Source organism: Leptonotus elevatus, chromosome 6 (assembly GCF_054856555.1).
Source record: "Leptonotus elevatus isolate MCC_2025b chromosome 6, RoL_Lele_1.0, whole genome shotgun sequence".
NCBI lineage: Eukaryota > Metazoa > Chordata > Actinopteri > Syngnathiformes > Syngnathidae > Leptonotus > Leptonotus elevatus.
Window position 1 is genome coordinate 1,747,369 of NC_141244.1, and position 21,466 is coordinate 1,768,834.

At 39.0% G+C, this 21,466-nt stretch overlaps 1 protein-coding gene across 5 annotated transcripts in view; it reads right to left on the reverse strand.

Annotated features, from left to right (window-relative positions):
* The window catches only part of azi2 (5-azacytidine induced 2), a 56,882-nt gene that overhangs the window by 2,686 nt on the left and 32,730 nt on the right, over nt 1–21,466 (reverse strand). For 3 of the 5 annotated variants that reach the window (XM_086078905.1, XM_086078906.1, XM_086078903.1), the window contains one exon: nt 16,261–16,514. In XM_086078905.1, coding sequence (XP_085935031.1) covers nt 16,261–16,479 — 219 coding nt within the window. In that variant the 5' untranslated portion in view covers nt 16,480–16,514. Of the gene's footprint in view, nt 1–10,992; nt 11,016–13,341; nt 13,433–16,260; nt 16,515–21,466 lie in introns of those variants that run through there. The other 2 variants (XM_086078908.1, XM_086078907.1) reach the window with 2 other exon arrangements.

The window sequence follows — 21,466 nt, forward strand, 5'->3', positions numbered from 1 at the left end:
TAATGATGATCCGGCCATTTTCCATGAATTTTTCTCTATTATTATTGAAGGAAACTTTAACACAGTCTTAAATCCATTAATAGATTGTTCTAATAATACAACATGTATAATGCGATTACAATCTACTAAAGTAATAGGGGAATATATGGATGATTTGGGCCTCGTCGACAGCTGGAGACTTAAAAGCCCAACTAAGAAGGAATTTACTTTATTTTCCGCTGTGCACCAGTCTTTTTCAAGAATTATTTTTTTTCTTACAAATAATTCTATTGCTGATAAAATTAGTTCAAAAATACATCCTATTATTATTAGCGACAATGCACCAGTCTCCCTTATCCTACAAGTTGATTATACCTTTAAACCACCGACATGGCGTTTTAACATCTCACTGCTAAATGACGCAGAGTTTGACAAAATTATAAGAAGAGAGTGGGCAGACTTTTTTGAAATAAATGACTCTCCAGGACTTATCTCCGTCTCTTCTCTGGGAAAGCGGTAATTAGAGGTACAATTATATTATATTCATCTTATAAAAAGAAACAGGATCAAAAATTTGAAAAAGATTTGGAAGATAAAATTAAACAACTGACGGATGAGTCAGACAACAACTTTGAATATAAAAACAAATCAGTTAAATTTCTTGCAAACCAACTTCAGTGCAATCGGGAAAAATCTCTTATAACGGCTATTAAAGGTACAACTGGTGAATGCACACAATCACCAGAATAAATTAATCACATTTCTTATAACTATTATCGCAACCTATACTCAGAAACTAACAAGCCTAACCCTGAGTATATTGAGGCATTCCTCAGTAGCTTAAATATACCTCAGTTAACTACTGAATATAAAGATATGTTAGATGCGCCACTTACTATAAACGAGCTCTACAGTGCTCTAGATCAGTGGTCCCAAAACCACCGGACCGTGGGTCATTTGGTACCGGGCCGTGGGTCATTTGGTACCGAAAGAAAAAAATTTGCATTATTTTAATTTTTTTCGAAAATGATGTTTTATTTTGAAAAGTGGCCGGATTCTGTCTGTTACATCCATCTCACTTGACGCACTTCAAGGCCGCTACACCACACGTCACATGATACGTCACGCTAAATTTAATTCCAAGCTAGCAAAATGAGCAAAAAAACAAACTTCTTTAAAAAGTTTCTTTGCGAAGGGGAAACGGTCCAATGAAGGGACAGAAGAGGAACCTGGACCCTCTAAAAAAGGGAAAGCTGCCTTTAACAGGCAGTATCAAGAATCGTATTTAAAATATGGATTTATCGCCACGGGCGATTCCCACGCACCAAGCTCGCTGTGCATAATATGCAGTGACCGGCTTTCTAATGAGGCGATGACGCCTTCAAAACTGGTTCGCCACTTGGAGAGCAAGCACCCCACAGCAAAAGACAAGCCTTTGGAGTATTTTCAACGGAAACAACGTGAACATGAGGGGCAGAAGAAGTTGCTGATGGCCACCACGTCCACACAGGCAAGTGCACTGAGAGCAGACCAGAGTGTGTTGCATTGTTTTGGGGCAGAAACGATGTTGCTCTTGTGATGTTCTGTTGTTGGTGCGACGTTACGGACACCGTTAATAAAGTTGCACATGATTACACAGTAGATTCACGTTCATTATTATTATAGAGAAAATACCACAGTTTTTTTCTTGTCATTTTATTTTGTTTTTATCAGCTAAACCTTTAGATTGGGCCGTGAAAATATTGTCAGACATATAACCGGTCCGTGGTACAGAAAAGGTTGGGGACCACTGCTCTAGATAGTATGCCTAATGGAAGAGCACCTGGTCCGGATAGTTATCCGGCTATATTTTGTAAGCACTTTTGGTTAATGCTTGCTCCATTATTCTTAAGAGTAGTAACAAAAATTAAAACGAATGGTTACATACGTCCACACATGAATACATCAGCAATTAAACTTTTATTAAAGCCAGAAAAAGACCCCACCCTTCCATCAAGTTACCGTTTGATTTCACTAATTAACACTGATATTAAAATTATCACTAAGACTTTCGCATCTAGACTAGAAAAAGTAATCTCGACAATCATTCATAGCGACCAAACAAGCTTTATTAAAGGTCGTCACTCTACTAATAATATTAGGAGGCTCTTTAACCTTATTAGTATGTCACAGCGGCATGATAAAGATTATTATATCGTTGGATGCAGAAAAAGCCTTCGACAAAGTTAACTGGTCCCTTCTCTTTGCCGTTTTGAATCAATTTGGCTTTGGGAAGTCATTTATTCACTGGGTGTCAGTATTATATAATTTTCCTAGAGCTACAGTTACTACTAATGGGATTATTTCTCAGAGTTTTACTCTACAGAAAGGCACAAGACAGGGATGCCCACTGTCCCCTTTATTATTTGCAATATTTATGGAGCCACTTGCATTAGCTATAAGCCAGGAAAGAAGGATTCAAGGAATTCACTCTGGGGTAACAGAACATATTGATGATTGATGATGATATTTTACTTTATTTAGAAAAACCTGCTATTTCGTTAGGGGAAGTATTCAATTTAATAACTAAATTCTCACATTTATCAGACTATTCTATTAACTGGACAAAATCCTACCTATTACAGAAAGTTCATGGAACCCTGCAAGCCAGGACCCACAGTACTAATTTCCTATAGGCAATTTAAAATACTTAGGCATAAAAATCTCACCTAAATGAACTGATTTAATTCATTTAAACTTTATTCCACTTATTGATAGCATTTATAGTGACTTGGAGCGCTGGAATAATCTTCCCATTTCTCTAATAGGACGAATAGCCACCATTAAAATGAAAGTTTTACCCAAAATAAATTATTTTTTCTCAATGATTCGATTCAAACCTACGTCTAACTAGTTCCAGTTGTTGGACTCGGCCGTTACAAAATTTTACTGGAAAAAGAAAAGAGCAAAGATTAGTCTATCTACTCTTCAGAAAAGCAAATCCAAAGGAGGTCGAGAGGCACCATATTTTATGCACTACTATATAGCTAACCAGCTACAATATATCATTCCATGGGCACAAACCAACATAGATACTAACTGTTGGCTGGAACTAGAACAGAAGGATTGTAATAACCTCACACTTTTAGATTTACTCTTTATTACAACATCGATTAAGCGACACAATTGTTTTAAAAACCCAATGATTTCCGCCACCCTGACCGCCTGGTGGAAGGCACTAGAAATGACAAAAGCCCAATTGGAGCACTGCAGGCTTTCTCCCATATGGCATAACCCCGACTTTCAACTTAACCAATCGTTTTATTTAGGTGTGTGGGAGCAGAAAGGAATTACACATCTCCACCATCTTTTCTCAGATAATATGTTTATATCATTTCCATCCTTGCTCAAAAAATACAAAATAAAAAACAGATTTTTTTTTTTTACATTATCTGCAAGTTAAAAGTATGATAAAGAAACAATTTCCAACACTTTGGGGAACGCTCCTTCTGCCTGTTTTAGCTAAAGGTATTACACCAAGCTTTCTCCAACAACAAAAAACCTCTAAAAAATATATAAGTTACTTACATATACTAATGTCTTTACCCATCTCGAAATAGGAGACAGACTTGTCAATAGCTCCGGAATCTGACTTTTGGATTCAAGTTTGTGAAAACGTATTTAAAATGACAAAACACACAAATTTACAACTTATCCAATAAAAAATTATTCAGAGAACATACATTACTCAATATATGATGAAGAAAATGGTACTCTCAGACTCCGACATTTGTCTCCAGTGTTTACAAAACACTACAGACACTTATTTGCATGCTTTATGGTTATGTACTCCGGTTATGTGTTTCTGGACTAAAGTCTTAGAAAAACTTTCCGCTGTCTTGGACTGTAGGATACCGTTAAAAACCAAATGTCAAAATTTAAAGAAACATGGTCTACGTATATAGAATTTTTTAACCTAAACTTGGATTTTAATTCTGCCTGTTAGCGAGAGCCACAGCAGCGTGATAACTTGCATTGATGTTTCTGTATTTATGTAATCGGTTATGTATTTCTGGACTTAAGTCTTAGACAAACTTTCTGCTATCTTGGACTGTAGGATACCTTTATCTCCAAACTTGTGTTTGCAAGATGACCTAACAACAACTGACTTACGACGTAAATATTTTCAATCTACACTTATAAGCCCTTACTATTGCTAAAAAAAACTATTCTTGTTAACTGGAAAAATAAACAAACTCTGAATATTGACCGATGGTCTAACCTCATAAATCACATTTTAATGGAAAAAATATCTGCCTCGAATAAAAAACTAATATCAAAATGTATCTAAATCTGGTTACTTACTTAGCGAGAGCCACCACATCGCGATAACTTATATTGATGTTTCTGTATTTGGCAATTTGTAACTAATGGTTGTTTCCCCGCCCGTCTTTCGCCTTCCTATCCCTTCTCCTTCGTCACCCTTCCTCCTCCTCCCCCCTTCTCTCTGCTGCCCTGCCGCTGCCCCTTGCCCTTCTTGTCGTCTCCTCCCCCCGTACCGCCCCCCTCCCGTCTGCCTTCCTCCCCCTCCCCTGGGCCGGGAGCTCCATCCGTGGCCGGGGTCTCGGGGTTCCGGGGGCCGTGCGGGCGGGGTGGGGGTGTTGTGCCTGCACCGCTCCGGTGAGCCTCTTGGCACCAGTGGCAGGGGTGCGAGCCCTGTCCCGGTGGGGGGGTTGGGTGGGGTGGATGGTGGTGGTGTGGTGGGCACCTCCTGCCCCCGCCCAGTTGGGGGGGGGGGGGCAAATGGGGTGCCTGGCGGGCCTGCCGTGCCCCGTTTTGCTGCGTTGGGCGCGGGCCATGTTGGGGTGGAGGGGGGCGCTCCAGGCTCCGCTCTCCGGCGGGTAGCCCCTGTGGGGCCCGGGGGTTGTGCCTTGGCGCTGCCGTGGCCTGGGGGGCCTGGGGGGTTGTGCTTTCTCTGTCCTGGCCGGGGTCGACGGCTCCCCTCTCTGGTGGAGGTTTTCATGCATGCCAGAGCCACCACAAAAAAAAATCTAGTAGGCGGCGCTATCAGTACGAAAAAATATAAGTTTGCAGATGTATTCAGACCTGGACTCTCATCAAATGTGTGAAATTTGAGAAGATAGGATCATCTGGGTCAAGTTAACGCAGCTTTTTATGTCACGGAAAAGTCTGATGATTAACATCAGACTTTTCGTCACCGTAACGGCCACGCCCTTTGGCAAAAAGTTACAATATTCGGTGTTGGCATGATCAACATCTTAAGGCTTTTCTGACAAAATTTCAACTGGATCCCTCAAACGCGCTCGGCACAATAGATAAAAATGTAAAGTATGACATTTATTGTCACCATGAGGTGGCGTTACATGTATAACTGAATATTATCATATAGTTTTCAGGTCATTGCTATTAAGATGCATGAGAAGTGTGGGATTTTTTTGGGAGCTTGTACAGCGGAGTTATTAAGCATCTCTGTTTTGATGAAGGAAATATTAAAGGCAAAATATGAGGCCCCGCCCCCGTCATATAGTATTTCAAAAAGTCAGGATTTTTTCCCCCAGTTTTTGTCCCAGGTCTTGAGATGATACATGCTAAGGTAGAAGTAAATCGGATGAAAACTGTTGGCAAATGGGCAAAAAGAATGACCACAGTGAATGTACAAAAATGGGTCAAAATTGGACATTCAGAAATTCATAGCTCACTTCCTGTACAATTTAGGATATGGCTTCCACTGACTTTTTCGTGTGTCTCGGGGCGCTTCACGTGCCTGCCAGTTTTTGTAGCCATCGGTCAAACATGTCGGGATTGGTGCATATTTTTCCACGCTACGGGGCGCTGTATGTTGTTATGGCAACTTCATAATATCAAATTTTATGCCGAGCCCGAGGAGTGTGCAAAGTTTGGTGAGTTTTAGTAAATGTTTAGGTCTCCAAAAATGAGACAATTTATGAAGGAAAAGTAGAAGAAGACGGAGAAGAAGGAGGAGGAGGAGGAGGAGGAAAACAATAGGGACCTCGCAGCAGTAGCTGCTCGGGCCCTTATAATACAAACAAAAAACAACATAAGGCACCACAGAATAAATATAAAGTCCATTAAGAACTCAGCATAAATTAAGAGACGCTCGCCACAGAGTGGGCCATCATGGCCTTGTCATAGGCTCCTGTGTTGTCTCTCATCACTGGGCCTTTTCTCTGTTGCAAAGAAACTTTCCAAATATGTCTGTTTTTTGACTAATTTTGCTAACTTGTTGATTAGCATCAGCGCTACGCAACTGAGTTCATTAGCATCTTGACATGCGTCAAGAGTCTGTCGTAAACAGAGAGAATCCGGTCACTTTTCAAAATAAAATAATTTTAAGCCTCGGCTAATCAATTAACCGGAAGCATTTCCGCGCCCGGTCCAAAGTGGCAGACGGCCCGGTACCGGGAAAACTGTCGATTTTTTTCCCGAGTTGTTGTCCCAGGACTTGAGATAACACATGCCAAGTTTGAAGTCAATCGGATGATAACTGTTGACAAAATGGCAAAAAGTATGACCACAGTGAATGTGCAGAAATGGGCCAAAATTGGACATTCAAAAATACATAGCTCACTTCCTGTACATTTTAGGAAATGGCTTCCATTGACTTCTTTGTGTGTCTTGGGGTGCTACACATGCCTGCTAATTTTCGTAGCTCTCGGTCAGACGTGCCAGGATTGGTTTACATGTTTCCACGCCAGGGGCCGCTATAGAGCCATGTTATTATGGCAACTTCATAATATCACATTTTGCGCCGGGCTTGAGGAGTGTGCAAAGTTTGTTGAGTTTTCTAAAATATTTAGGTCCCCAAAAATTTGATTGTTTTTGGGGACTGACAGAAGAAAAATAAGATGATGAAGAAGAAGATGAAGACCTCGCAACGTTTGCTGCTCAGGCCCTAATAATGTCAAATGTACATGAAATCAAAAAAAAAAAAAAAAACAATATTAGGATTTTCCTACAATGCATGTACCACAGCATAAAAAAATATATCTATATATAGCTTAATTCAGGAAAGAGCAAATGTTGTGTATATTCTCAATCTTTTATTATTGTGACCATACCCAACATTACAGACAAGTAACTGCAATATCTCAGCAACAGGCATAAGATGTGATAGCTTACTTACATTTTTCTTTTTGAGAAAACACTAAGAATATTTTTGTGTTTCTTAATTTTCCCCCTTAAAACAGGCACTGCACGGCTACCTGTTTCTTAATAGGACCTTGTTGTGGTCGCAAACCCCATGCTGTAAAAAACAAGGTTTTGGTTAAAATTAAAACAAAGATATAGCTTTTTCCATGTATATTCTAAAGTACATTTCAATACAGCTATTGTTGACTACATACCACGAAACCCATTTCGCTCAGGAGAAAAAAATTTACCAACATCTATTGAAAATTGTTCCTTCTGTCTTGTTGACTAAGCACCTCATTTTTTTACAGTGGGTTAAGACTCATGCGCACCGTGACGATGTGTTCAAATGAAAGTCAGAAGTTAGAGCAGTTGCGTGCTCCCAGCACTTCCCAGCCTTCTAAATGTACAACAAAACAACTACAATGCTTACTTGATTTAACCTTGCTCTGCAAGTAGGGCTGAACAATTTTAGGAAAAAATTTAATTGTGACTTTTTTTTTTTTTACAAATATTGCAATTTCGATTTGCCATTTTCTTCACATTCAGCTTTTTATTCACAATGTACAGTAACGTTTCGAAACATGACTGAAAATGACATACAATCAAAATATAAAGATATTAGTTGAATAATGCAAGAACACAAAAGAGGTTGTGTAAGAGAGGTACCGTATTTTCACTGCTTTCACTGTACTGCTTGTTTTACTGACTTTTTACTGTTTGTACTACCATGTTTAAATATGCAATTATGTGTAATAGTCTATGTAACCCAATTTGTTTTTACATTTTGTACTAATGTACGTTCGTTGAAAATAAATGTAATTATGTAAATAAATATCTTCCCCATACTCCCACATTTTTGCTCTAGACTTAACTGCTTCAAACAGAGACTGAGGGCTTCGTGATATAGCGTGAAATTCATATCATGGTATTAACTCTTTTGGTCTTTTTACTGTAATGGTGAGTGTAAAAGTGTAAAAATCAAAATGGAGTATTTCTGATAGGCGTAATTGTGAAAAGGTAGACATTTTTTTGTTAAAAAGGGTCAGAAAAACATTCAGGTAGCTCCAAGATTTTTTTTATTTTATAATTATGCATGGATATTAATTAGCAAAATACTTTTCTTGTTTACTACAAATTTAAGAGATTTAAAATAATTATCAATTTCAATCAAATATAATTTGAATAAAAGGTTTCAAGTTTAGAAATTTACATTTATGCATATAACATTTTCAATAACATGCTGATATTAATTTACTAAGGACCTCGAGCTTGACGCCACGTTGTAAAGGCTAATGTATCCGTCATCTTATTTTCAGTCCAGAATACGTATTAATTGTAGTACAAATGTTCTGTTCATAACCCTAACCCTAACGCGGTTCTAACCAGACTTCTGTTAAAAGTGTACTGTACGCCCAAGCACTTATTTTGAGTCATTCCGACTCTGCACCACGCAGCTCTTTGTTGCGATTGCAAGCGGACTAATTATAAGTCTGTCTGTTCTGCCGCAGAGCAAGTTAGCTTAGCGCCTCGCGTTCTCATATCACGGACTGTGTTGTAAACTTGTCAAGCAGCCGCAAATCAATGTACCTGGCTAGTGTGTGTATGCACTGTGGCATGCCGCTGATTGGCGAGCTTGGGGGATAGAGCCCTTTAAATAAAACCGCAGCTTTGACTATCTCAAAACCGCAGAATCTGAGATCACAATTTCGGTCTCAAAACGATTTATCGTTCAGCCCTATCTGCAAGCTGAAGTTTTGTGGTATTTGTGACTTCACAAACTCCCGAGAATCCATCATGTACCGAGCTTGCTGATTTGGGTCGGTACAACTGAGCACAGATTCACGTACAATCAAACGGTGCCATGTTTCGGTTCAGAAGCACGTTGTTTTAAGTTGCGACAGTGCGGGAGTATATAAATTGACAATTTTCCATGGCAACGCAACATTATACCCGGCGTACTGACTGTTAGAATAAATGTACATAAGTTATCCCAGATTTACTCTTATAGTATTGCAAAGCATATATTTAGCAGTGTGGCCTATGTTTGAACCATGTTGCAAAACAGGAACAGTGCCTTATTACAAGATAGCAGCTGGAACAATTTGCGGATGAACTTTTGAACTTTGACTGTTGAAACTTTCAGCGTTGACGGAAGACACGTCTGTATCATCTGCACAATGACTCATATCCGTGATAGTTGCTGCTGTGTGTTCCCCCTCTTTAGAACAGCAACATCTGTGTAACTAGGGAACATCCTATTAAAAAAAGAGAGGACTCGACGGAGTGGGCTTTCAGAGCGGGTAGGAGATTTTAATCTGTGCACATCTCTCCGTTTCCCTCGCGAGTAAAAATAATCTCTTGTCTTCCTTACTTGTCTGTTGTTTATTAAATGTTCTAGGTTGGCTAAACCTGACACTGACGTCAGCCACTCGCAGAGGATTTCACATGCGAAGAACGTGCCGAGGGCACGTTTGGGGATTGCCGGAGCCCGGCCAGTCCAGAGCCACAGGGGCGGCTGGCGGTAGCGACGGGCGGCGAGCGGGTGCTGGTAGCCCCGGAAGCGGCTCGGCTGAGACTGCCCCCCGTCCCGCGGGTGCCGCCACCCACCTATTCGCTCGCTCGGCAAACAAATACAGTTTATGAAGTATGAAAGCCTCCACGTTGGTCGGAGGCTGGTAATGTCCCTGGTTCCCCACCGTTCTCCCTCGCTCTATTGGGAGCCCGCGCAGCGGGTCCGTCTTCCCCCACCGAATCGAATCATACTGAAAGGTACACGGCTTCACCATTGTTAAGGTATATAGACATTGACTACGTTTACTTGCAGGCAATAACCCTTTTAAAACCTGAATCTTGTCAATATTTGGTTTTTGTAAGGCCATGTAAACATGCACAATAACCCGAATATGCTCTACTTCGAGTTTTTAAAAACCGGAGTAAGACCCCTATCCCAGCCGGCTTCGGGCAGTAGGCGGGGTACACCCTGAACTGGTTGCCAGCCAATCACAGGGCACACAGAGACGAACAACCATCCACACTCACAATCACAATCACACCCATGGACAATTTGGAGTGTTCAATTAACCTGCCATGCATGTCTTTGGAATGTGGGAGGAAACCGGAGTACCTGGAGGAAACCCATGCAAATACGGGTAGAACATGCAAACTCCACCCAGGAAGGCCGAAGCCCGGACTCGATCTCACGTCCTCTGCACTGGGAGGCGGACGTGCTAACCAGTCATCCACCGTGCCGCCCTGCATGTAAACATAGTCACTGTAATTTGGATATACTACTAGCTTGAGGCCAAAATGTAGCGAGCATTACAGACCACATCGGGTACATTCAAATGATTTGAACCCAATTATTGTCCTTTTCCAACTGTCACTTTTTTTGTGCTATATTTGAGTCCAACGCGGGTTGGAACTTCAAACTCAACAAATAAATTGCGTGGCGTGTGGCAGGCTTTATGTTCTGGAAAAACAATTGCACAAGAAATGAACAATTGGCTAATAATAGAATTTACCCACCTTTTATTTCTTTAGATATTTACAGATTAGAAGTTTTGTGTCAGGCTCCATTATTATTGTTTTTTTTTATGATGGCAATTTGCATGTAGTCTAGTATGTTATAGTGATTAGATGAATTGCAAAGTCCCTCCTTGCCATGAAAATTAAAGTAATTTCCTTTAGTGACCTTACAAACTTTAAGTGAAGAAGGCTTCAGGGCACCCAAGAAACTCCAGCAAATGCCAGGACTATCTTCCAAAGTTGATTCAGCTGTGGGATATGGACATCACCACCAGTGTAGAGCTTGCTCAGGAATGGCAGTAGGCATGTATGAGTCCATCTACACCCATGGTGAGGCAGTAAGACCTTTGGAGGATGGCCTGGTGTGACCAGTGGAATAGGGATTCCATAAATGCAGACCAAAATAAGGGAAAAAGGGTTTAAGTTATTTTCTCTGATTAACCTCCTTTCCAACTGTTTGGGGCATCGGGAAAAATGCTTGTCTGGAATAGAAAAGGTGAGCGCTACCATCAGTCCTGCTTCATACCAACAGTAAAGCATCATGTGACCATTCATTTGCAGGAATTGGGCTCGCTCACAATTTTGCCAAAGAACACATGCATCCGTTACTAAAGTATAGTACCAAAACATCCTCGGACCGCAACTGTGTGACAGCAGCAAGGTTATTTTATTTACTAGAGCAAAAAACAAATGTCATTAATGAAAAAAATAAATAAATAAATTTAAACAAAAACTGAAATCACATTTTACGATAACAAAATTATCTATAATGCTAGCAATAATATCCTTTGTTTTCGTCTGTGGTAATTAATTTAGTATATGAGCCTTTGGGGTTAATTTTAAATGTGATCAATTTTTTTTTTATTGACACTGTAAATCATACAACAATAGCCACTCTTATCAACAATGTTCATAATCCAACGACTGAACCAATTTGTTGATTTAAATGTGATTTATTATATTGCCCGGAGTACGGAAGTGACGTCATCTAGCAGCCCCGATAGAGAACCGCCCCCGGCTCAAATTACTTCACGAGACGTGATGGCGTGCAGCTGTGCTAATGAGGTAGGTTTGAAGCTCGACATTTTTCCTCCAGAAACGTGTACATTGCTCCCTCTTGCAATTTCGTGGAAATGAATTATAATGCAAGTTCAGCGTGAGTGCAGCTAAGCTTACGTTAGCATACCTAACCGTGTGTTGATTATGATGGATGCAGCTAATTATTTAGAATTGCTACGCTTTTGTTTGTGATGTGAAAATATACAATGGCTTACCAGTACAGTATAAATAAAGTAATCACTTATAATTTGGTAAATTGCTGCATTTGTGTTTACTTAAATGTATTCTTTCAATATAAATATTTCAGTCAAGTCTGTTAGTGTTCATTACATTTAATTTATGCAAATGTTTAGCAGAGCTGTGCTATCCACTGTATTTTATTTTCGTTGGCACATTTACTGCACACTGCACAGGCTATCATGGTACACTGAAAGTCAACTTCAAAACATCTGCACCAAGTTACCTATCAAATTGATTGAAACTAATTTTTTTCTATAGCTTTAGATCATTATCTTCAGTGAGATATGTCAGTCATGAGGCCACACAGGGCAAAAGTTAAACCCAAAGAAGAGGCAGCATACTTTTCATCCTTAGGTAAAGACAAGGATGGCTTCACCATAAAATATAATAATTCATTCAAAGGTGAGTATTGGTAAAACATTCTTTAGTATGGGCCTGTAGTGCAGACTGATTTATTTATTTATTTTTGTAATGTCAAATAAAATTTGTTTGCATTCACAATACTTTAACCTATTCATTGTTCTGTATGTACTGTAACTGTGTAAATGCACAGGTACAGTCTTGTGTGTTACTAAGAATTTCATTGTATTTGTATTTTTCCTCTTCATCTGTACCAGGTTTCAACTGAAGCACAACCTGAAGACAAAGCTGAAGACATAGCTGTCACAGACAAAGTTAACCAGGTGACGAGATTTATTTTTGAATATTGATGTTGAAATCAGTTTTCAGAAGCAAGACGTTAGGACTGAAGAGTGTAGAGTAGATGCTAGGGCTGAACTATATAACTAACAAATATAATCACAACAATTATTTTTGCAATGTGTATTGCCAAAACGTTCAAAATACTGTATCCAACAATAAGCTTGTATGGGACTAAAATTCAAGTCAACATTAAAAATATCACAAATTGAAGATTTGTTGGCAGTTTGGTGATTTAGATTATGCACTGTAGTGATCTTTTTGTTCCATTAATTTATTTATGGTGGATTTTAGAGGTGAACTCACTATTATTATTATTTTTTATTTTTTTCAGTATTGTTCATTCGGTAATGTCATCATCATTGCTCTTTTTTTTTTATATATATATATATATATATATATATATATATATATATATATTTTTTTTTTTTTTTTGTATGTGGGTGAGTATGTGTATGTGCGTGCGTGCATTTGTTAGCTCACCAAAAACCTATTAGAAAAAATCCCATACCGTTCACCTAAACCGAACACCGCCGTCAGGAGACCCGAGGGGACCAAAGAAAACAAAGGAAGGTGAAATCCAGCACCGACCAGACACCACCCACCGGGCCACCCACCAGAATTCTTCCCCAACCCCAGAAACATCTAAATTCCAACAAATCCAAAAAAATAAAAAATCAGGGAGACCTCAAGAGACCGAAGGAGACTGAGGAAAGGAAGGAAGGACAGACGAAGCCGAGTGAGATCCACAGACACCAGCCTCCACCGATTCAATGACCTGAGGAAGAAGCAGATTGTGTCTGAGTTTCGATAGATGCTGGTGTGGTGGATCTGGCATGCATGAAAATCTCCACCAAAGAGGGGAGCCGTCAACCCCTGCCAGGACAGGGCAAGCGCAACACCTCAGGGCCCCCCAGGCCGCGGCAGCACCAAAGGACGACCCCCGGGCCCCGCCAGGGCCACCGGCCGGAGAGCAAACCCAGGAGCAGGAGCGCCCCCCCACCCCAACACGGCCCGCGCCCCCGACCCAACGCAGCAAGACGGGGCACTACAGGCCCGCCAGGCACCCCACCGGCTTTATGTTTTGGACCTTTCTCTGCACTAAAATGGACTGGTATGCTGGGTATTTTATCTCGTGTGTTATTTGTATCTGCAATGGGTCTTTGTTTCAACCAGAATTAATAGTGCAGGCATTTTCATTGAATGAATATAATTTAGTCAAGAGGATAAAGTATGACCCATGTTTATACCTCTGTCTTTAGTTGCAAGCAGCTAAATGTTGAGCAATTGTCTCAATCTTAACAACGACTGTCTGACTCGGTAAAATAGAAAAGTCTACTGTAACTGAAGGACTGTATCACACAAGATGTTTTAGGGGCAATGCCATAGATTAAGCATATTAACTATCCCTCTTGTTAAATGCTTCATCTCATCTTTCGAATAAATGTGGTGACTAGATTTATAATAATCTTTAGTATATGCAAACAAACTTTAGGTTCTAAATGTTTTTCTAGTTTGCTCCAGCATCTGGCACATATCCTGTTTTAAAAATGCTAAAATGCTTGATGATGAAGACCACCTATCTTTGGTAAATGAACTTTAGCACATTAGCCCATCAATGTCGGGAGCTACTTGTCTCAAGCGTCGACTTCGAGCGTAACATCACTAATTACCGGCCAAGTAAAGCTAGTAAATATTTATGACCACCCGCCAAAATGAATTTTAACCCGCATCTGGCAGGTGTTAATTTTAGAGCCACTGTATATATACATATGTATGTGTGCATCTACTGTATATATGTATATCATCGCTGTCCTGTGAAAAACGGTAGCGATCCTTCTTGGCAGCACGGCTTGTATCACGGTGCGCTTTATAGTATGGAAAATATGGTGGAAGTGTTTTTCACAGGACAGCGACGATATGTATATGTATGTCTGTATGTATGTCATAATTGTTTTTGTTTAAAAAATTAGGTTGCTGATGTATCCAGTTCAAGTGAGGATTCATCAGCAGAGGAATATGTTCCAGATTCTCATAGTACTTTGGACACTTCCTACATTGAACATCTTTCAGATTTATTCCAGGAATCAGCTATGAGAAAACTGCTCATCCTTTAAGATGAGAGGTAGTCATGTTTTGAAGAATAAAATGTTCAATGTTCACTGACTCTTTTGCATCTGGTTTCATGTCTAGCTTATCCATTCCAAAGCTGTACTTGACCTAGATAACCTGTCCACAAGAAGCATTGTTTTATTAACATACCAGTTTCAGTTGGTCCTAAAATTGTAAGTTGTAACATGGTGCTCAAGGATCAGGTATGACTTTGCATTTCACATATTGTTATGCACAACAATTTGCCCTCATATCAAGTAAGTCATTAAACATCAATGCCATTTTAGTTTGTGTAAAGTCAAAATGCCAGAACTTTCAAGTCACTTCAGTGACATGGTTGCTGTGTATTGTGTAAACTTTGTCCTTGTAATGGGAGTTGGTCCTCATAATTACCATTTTTGCCAGGCTTGTTTAGGTCATTATCTATGTCCTCAAAATTACGGATTTTTTCAGGTTTTTCTTTTTTCGTGAGTTGAGTTTTTTCAAGTTTTGAAGTGAAATTTTCCTGGACAACCCCCAAAAAATGTTTGGGTGCAAGTCCCATCTCTTTGGCATTAGCGAAAAGGGGTGTCCCTATAATACACAATTAAACGGGTTTGGAAAAAAAATCCTCATAATACACAGAGGCAAGTATGTGTGTGTGTATCAATAAATATATTGAACACTAAAATTAACACTATTGTATTGTTCATTGCACAGAACTTTGCTTCACACTGTCTTTTGTAATATGAACTAATGTGTATTAGTTATAGTTCAGTAATTGTAAAATGTTATACCTTTATTTTATTTTTTACTATTCCTCTCTGACTCATTTGTTTTAAATTTTACATTTTTGTTGTTGTCAAGCTTTATATATTGAAAAGTAATTGGTAAATTGATTAAAAAAAGATTTTTACTTTTAAATAAACAACACAGAACATTTATTACCATTTATTTCAGCTTTATGAGATCGTCAACACATTCAAGTCCTTAATGATCTAATATTGTCATATTGCCCACTCCTAAGTAAGTTATTTGAAAAACCTTTCTGTGTGCGGTACCGTTGCTGTATCAATGGCCATTGTAGGCTTCAACAACTCAATATGTTTGAACAAGACAAGCCAATATGTCAGGCTTAGTAAACATATGATGAAGATAAAGCCCCATTTATAATAACCGTAAAACCACACTTTTTTTTCTCACTCCTAATTAAGACATTACATCCTATCACCGATTTCGCACAAAATGCTATCCAACCCATCAGATCGGTGTGAAATCTACTGTAATGAAAATAAATCTGCCCAAGAGGGACAAATACAATATTGATGTTATTTTAACCACAATGTTTTACCGTGTTTTGATTTTGCAAATAATTTCCTAAAATAATTCTCATTTCATTATTACATCAATTTCCTTTTCAACTGGTCATTCCTAACACTTTTGATAAATGTATCTGAAATGATCCACATCTTTGGTAGCCTAACTTTAACATTGCATTTATACTGATATCCATACCTTATCCTCCAGCTGCTTCACTCGTTTCCTAAGGAAAGTATTATCTCGCTCAGTCTCTCTCAATCGCTTTTTGATGTCTTCATAAGCTGTGACGAGGGCAAAATGAGAAGCTACTGATTCATCTCCCGCACACACTGATACAGGGCTCTCTCCCGCAGCAGTGTAGGCTGTCTCATGTTTGAGGATGCAGATGTCATCATCCACAGCCTGGTGTTCCATGGCTGCACAAGCCTTCTATGATGGAGATTGGAGACCTGTGGGATTATAATGCAGAGATTCCTTTTAATATCTAATTTTACAATACAGAGAAAGCTATTTTATTATATTTTACAGTGCCTGTGCTTTATGCACAGGAAAATATGGCAACATACTTTATTACTTCCTAGAACATGATTTTTTCGCCAAATGTAGACACTCACAAAGAAGTCAAGACTGTTTTTGATTAAGATCAGTTGCTGCTTTGTGGTATCAGCATTGGGACAACACAACCACAAGACATGGATGGACTATTAAGTGTTCGAGACATTTGACAAAATCACCCTAAAAGGATTTTTAACTCATTTGCTCTCAAAAATGTATAAATATGTTCTATTTTAAATGTTTTAAGTGTCCCAAAGACTTATTTATCCTTTTTTTTATGTATTTTTATGCTAGCGCATACAGAAGGCTTTGATGCAGCCTCTCAACTGCAAAGAATGGTTGAAGAAATAGTATTGTCCTGTAGTTTTTCTTTTTTGAGACAAAAAAAAGGTTTTGCTTTACCTTGACTAGTTTCGGCAACGACTGCCGCCTTCCTCAGAAGCTGTCAAACTGACAGTTGTGATGTGTCTTATGAGCTAATGTTCCTTGGCGTAGCCCGCGTGGCGGAGCAGTCATGTGATGTTTCACGTCGACTCCACCCTCCGTCGCTCGATGATCTCCAGAGAAGTGGATCCCATGTGTGGGAAAGTTGAAAAGTTCCTTTGTCTCTGTTTAGTGTGTCCAGTCCGCATTTCCTGATCTCTATTGCTTCTTTTATCCATCTTTTGTATTTTTGTTCTTCTCTTCCAATGATGCTTGTTTTGTCCGAGTCCATGATGTGGTTTTCTCGTTTGCAGTGATCTGATAGGGCGGATTTTAGGTTTTCTTGTGTGGCCTTTTCCTTTTCTGCTCTAGTATAATGTGTTGCTGTTTGCTTGTCACATTCCTTTTGGTGTTCTTTTTTCCTTATGTTGAAAGATTTTCCTGTTTCCCCAACATAGGTTTTATTGCAGGTTTTGCAGTGTATTTCATATATTACATTGCATTTATTGTCTGGATGTATACTGTCCTTTGGATGCACTAATTCCTGCCTTAGTTTTTTGTGTGGCTTATTTATTGTACCTATTGGGAATCTTTGAATGTCTCACAATTCGATTTGATTCCGATTTTTGGGTGTGCGATTCGATTCAGATTTCGGTTAAGAGCGATTTTTGATTCAAAATTATTTGATTGACAATGATTTTTGCTTTAATTTATAGATGTTCAAGGAACCGTTAATGATCTACTCAAGTCTGACTCGCTAATGCTAACTAGTGCTCTACTTGCGGCATAAAGAACGGCTCCATGCTGCAAAAAAAACAACTTTTATTGGAATCAATCGGGACTTTTTCCTTCTACTCTCTAATGTGGCTACAACTTAATAGTGTATCAGACCGCGTGGAACCACAATGCCTCTAAGTGGCCAAATCGGGTACAACATGAACAGCACTCCCAATAAAGGCACACACAAACAAAGGTAAGACAGTATGATTTTTTTTAAATAAAATTGATTTTGGGACATTTAAAATCGATTCTGAATCGTACTAAATGAGAATCGCGATTCTTATGAGAATAGATTTTTTGGGACACCCCTAGTACCTATATTGTGTTATCTCATTGCTCGCTGTATTTGTTCTAATATATGGTAATGTGATTGTTTCCTTGTATTGATTGTGTGTTCTTTTAATTAATTTTTTGTTGTTCTCTCTTTTGTTTTTTTTGTTTTTTTTACCAGATTATTGCCTTTTTCTATTGCCCATCATGGCTATTGAAATTTCTTTTGTGCTGTTTCTATGTGTTTTTCTTCTCTCGTTCTGTCTTCTATGTCCGTAATAATGCTTGTGCGTTCAAATAATGTTCTAACAACTGACATATTGTGTGCAATAGGATGTTCTGAGGTCCAAAGTAGATAGTTCGCTCTGGAGATCATCGAGCAACGGAGGGTGTAGTCGCCGTGGAGCTTCACATAACAGCTCCGCCACGCCGGCTATGCCCAGGAACATCAGCTGATAAGACACATCACAAATGTCAGTTTGACAGTCCCTGAGGAAGGCGGCAGTTGTCGCTGAAACTAGTCAAAGTAAAGCACAACCTTTTTTTTGTCTTAAAAAATAAAAACCACAGGAGATATAGATTAGTAGACAAGATGATTTTTTTTGCCATTTAAGTGGAAGATACGGACAAAAATGTATCACAGCTTTCCGCCATTTGGAGAAAATGAAAATAACACAAGCTCGTTTTAACAACCACCTGAGAAGGTGCAAAGATGAGGGAATAACACCACAAAGCCTTGAAATAAAAAAAACACTACACACGAGAAATGCACAAAATATCGTTAATAAAGCAAAAAGGGAGTTAGTAAAGGGGGGAATAACAATAGTGTTAAACAAAATTGAAATGTTAAAATGCAACACAGATGAGGAACTGGCAACTTTTCAATGCACTTATCCTATGGAACGAGAGGAACGAGATAAGGGCATAAACCACCTAAAACAAATATATGAAAAATAATTTCAGAATATAAAACAGCGACACAAACAAATTGAACACATTGATAGAAAGAAAGGAATCCAACTGCTCAACAAACAACGAAAAATAGTTAGCAAACCTATCAAGTTGCACGTTAACAAAAAACGTGGAAAATGTACTAAAAAATAGATTTAATTTTGCCATAACACCCTCGAAGGATACCGCATAAAGATTTCATACTAGCAACAGAATTAGCATGCAACAAAATACAGGATTCAGAATACAAAAGATGGATAAAAGAAGCAATAGAGATCAGGAAATGGGACCGGACACACTAAACAGGGACAAAGGAACTTTTCAACTTTCCCACATATGGGATCCACTTCTCTGGAGATCATCGAGCGACGGAGGGCGTAGTTGGCATGGAGCGTCACATGACAGTTCCGCCACGCCGGCTACGCCCAGGAACATTAGCTCATAAGACAAGTCACAACTGTCAGTTTGACAGCTTTTGAGGAAGGCGTCAGTCGTCGCAGAAACTAGTCAAGGTAAAGCACAACCTTTTTTTTTTGTCTTAAAAAAGAAAAAACACAGGATGATATAGATTTGTAGACAAGATTATTTGGTAGTTATTACACAAACGGCCAGCAGGTGGCAGCAGAGCAAAAATAGATCAACCAGGGGCCATGTTGAAAAAAAAGCTCATTTACTCAGCTTTAAATAGATTTGTGAATAATGATGAAGCTTAGCTATATTCTAATGCTAATTGCTGCAAAACAGAAACCGATAGAATAATAAATTTTTCCTGATGAAAGAAGAGACTCTAATCTTTCTTTTTGTCGGTTCCATGTTTTTATAGCAATAGAACACAATATTCTGTGGGCCTTGCAAAATCAGTCAAAATCCAGTAAAACAGCCGTGAGTGAAGGGGATTGCTTCAATGAAAATGGCTGGGAATGAATGAGTTAATAAAGAGTACATACAATACAAAAAAAATTGTACAAATAATGATTCCAATGATAACTTTGGTAAAACCGCGACGAAAAGGCCTCGTAAAAATTTACTATTTTCGGAAATTTCGTAAGCTTCCAGCGTCCATGCATTCGTCCACCGGTGTCACCATGTTAGGTTTGGTAGTTTGCCACGCTTCTCGTACTTTTGTCACAGCTGCATATCCCGCCCATGGTGCAACGGATCACAAAAGTCATGGCTCGGATCGGATCACGGATTTGAGCCACGGATTGGATCGTTTTTCGTATCAGCAAAAAGAAAAAAAAGATGAATAGTAATTTCTCGTGATTTATTATGTAAAATGCTTATCCGCACTAAATAAATAAAAAATCTATTCAAAATGTCTAATATAGCCGTATAATATTTAGTGTTTTCATTTATTTTGTAAAACGCTTTTTCCCATTAAATTAAATAAAAAAATTAATTCAAATGTCTAATATAGCCGTTTAGGATTAAGGAAGACAACTTTAAGTGAAATAAGAGGCAGAAACATTCTCATTTTATACATGGTCCATGTGTAAAATAAGGTACTAAAGCCAATGAGTTGCAAGTGTTCCTGAACGTTGCGAAAAGTTGCGTTTTGCCAGGGTTCGTAATTGGTCGGAATATGTCGAATTTGTGTTTGGAGTTATTCGTAATTGTCGCCATTATCACGAATCAATTGTTTCACCAACATGCGCATTTGCTTACAATCCCGTCGTAATTCATCGTAATTTGTCATAAATGTGTCTGCAAATTTTTTTCAGAGGTCCCATTCATAAATCAGGCATGAAAACAGGGTTGAAGAAGCTGGCTTCGGGCAGTAGGCGGGGTACACCCTTAACTGGTTGCCAGCCAATCGCAGGACCCACAGAGACGAACAACCATCCACACTCACAATTACACCAATTGACAATTTGGAGTGGTTAATTAAACCGGAGTACCCGGAGAAAACCCACGCAAGCACGGGGAGAACAGGTTTCAGATTTTCTTCCTTTGAGAAAGAACGAAAAAAAACAGGTGACACGCAGCAACCTGTCCGTTTTTGTGGCATTATGAATGAAAAGTGTGTCACCAAAATGTATGCATATAATATGCTAATGATAGTCTGAAAATAAATATTATAACTAAATTTGCAGTATTATTACAGGGAGTCCTCAAGTTACGGCGGAGTTCCGTTCCTACGCTGGCGATGTAAACCGAATTTCGACTTAAATCGGATTTCCCAATTAAAGATATTTACACCACGAAGCTTCAACACAAGACAGGAAATGTGCCTTCATCACAAGACAAATGACCGGAACATTTTTATGGCTGAGAAGCTTTTAGTGTTAAAGGATGTCTGCATTGTTGCCTGTAAAATTACTTTTTGTAAATGATTGTCACATTGCTGCTACGTGTTTCCCCAAACCCCTCAGAGCAGTAATGTCCATGTGGTAGGTCAACCCAATAAAAAGAGGAAGAACAA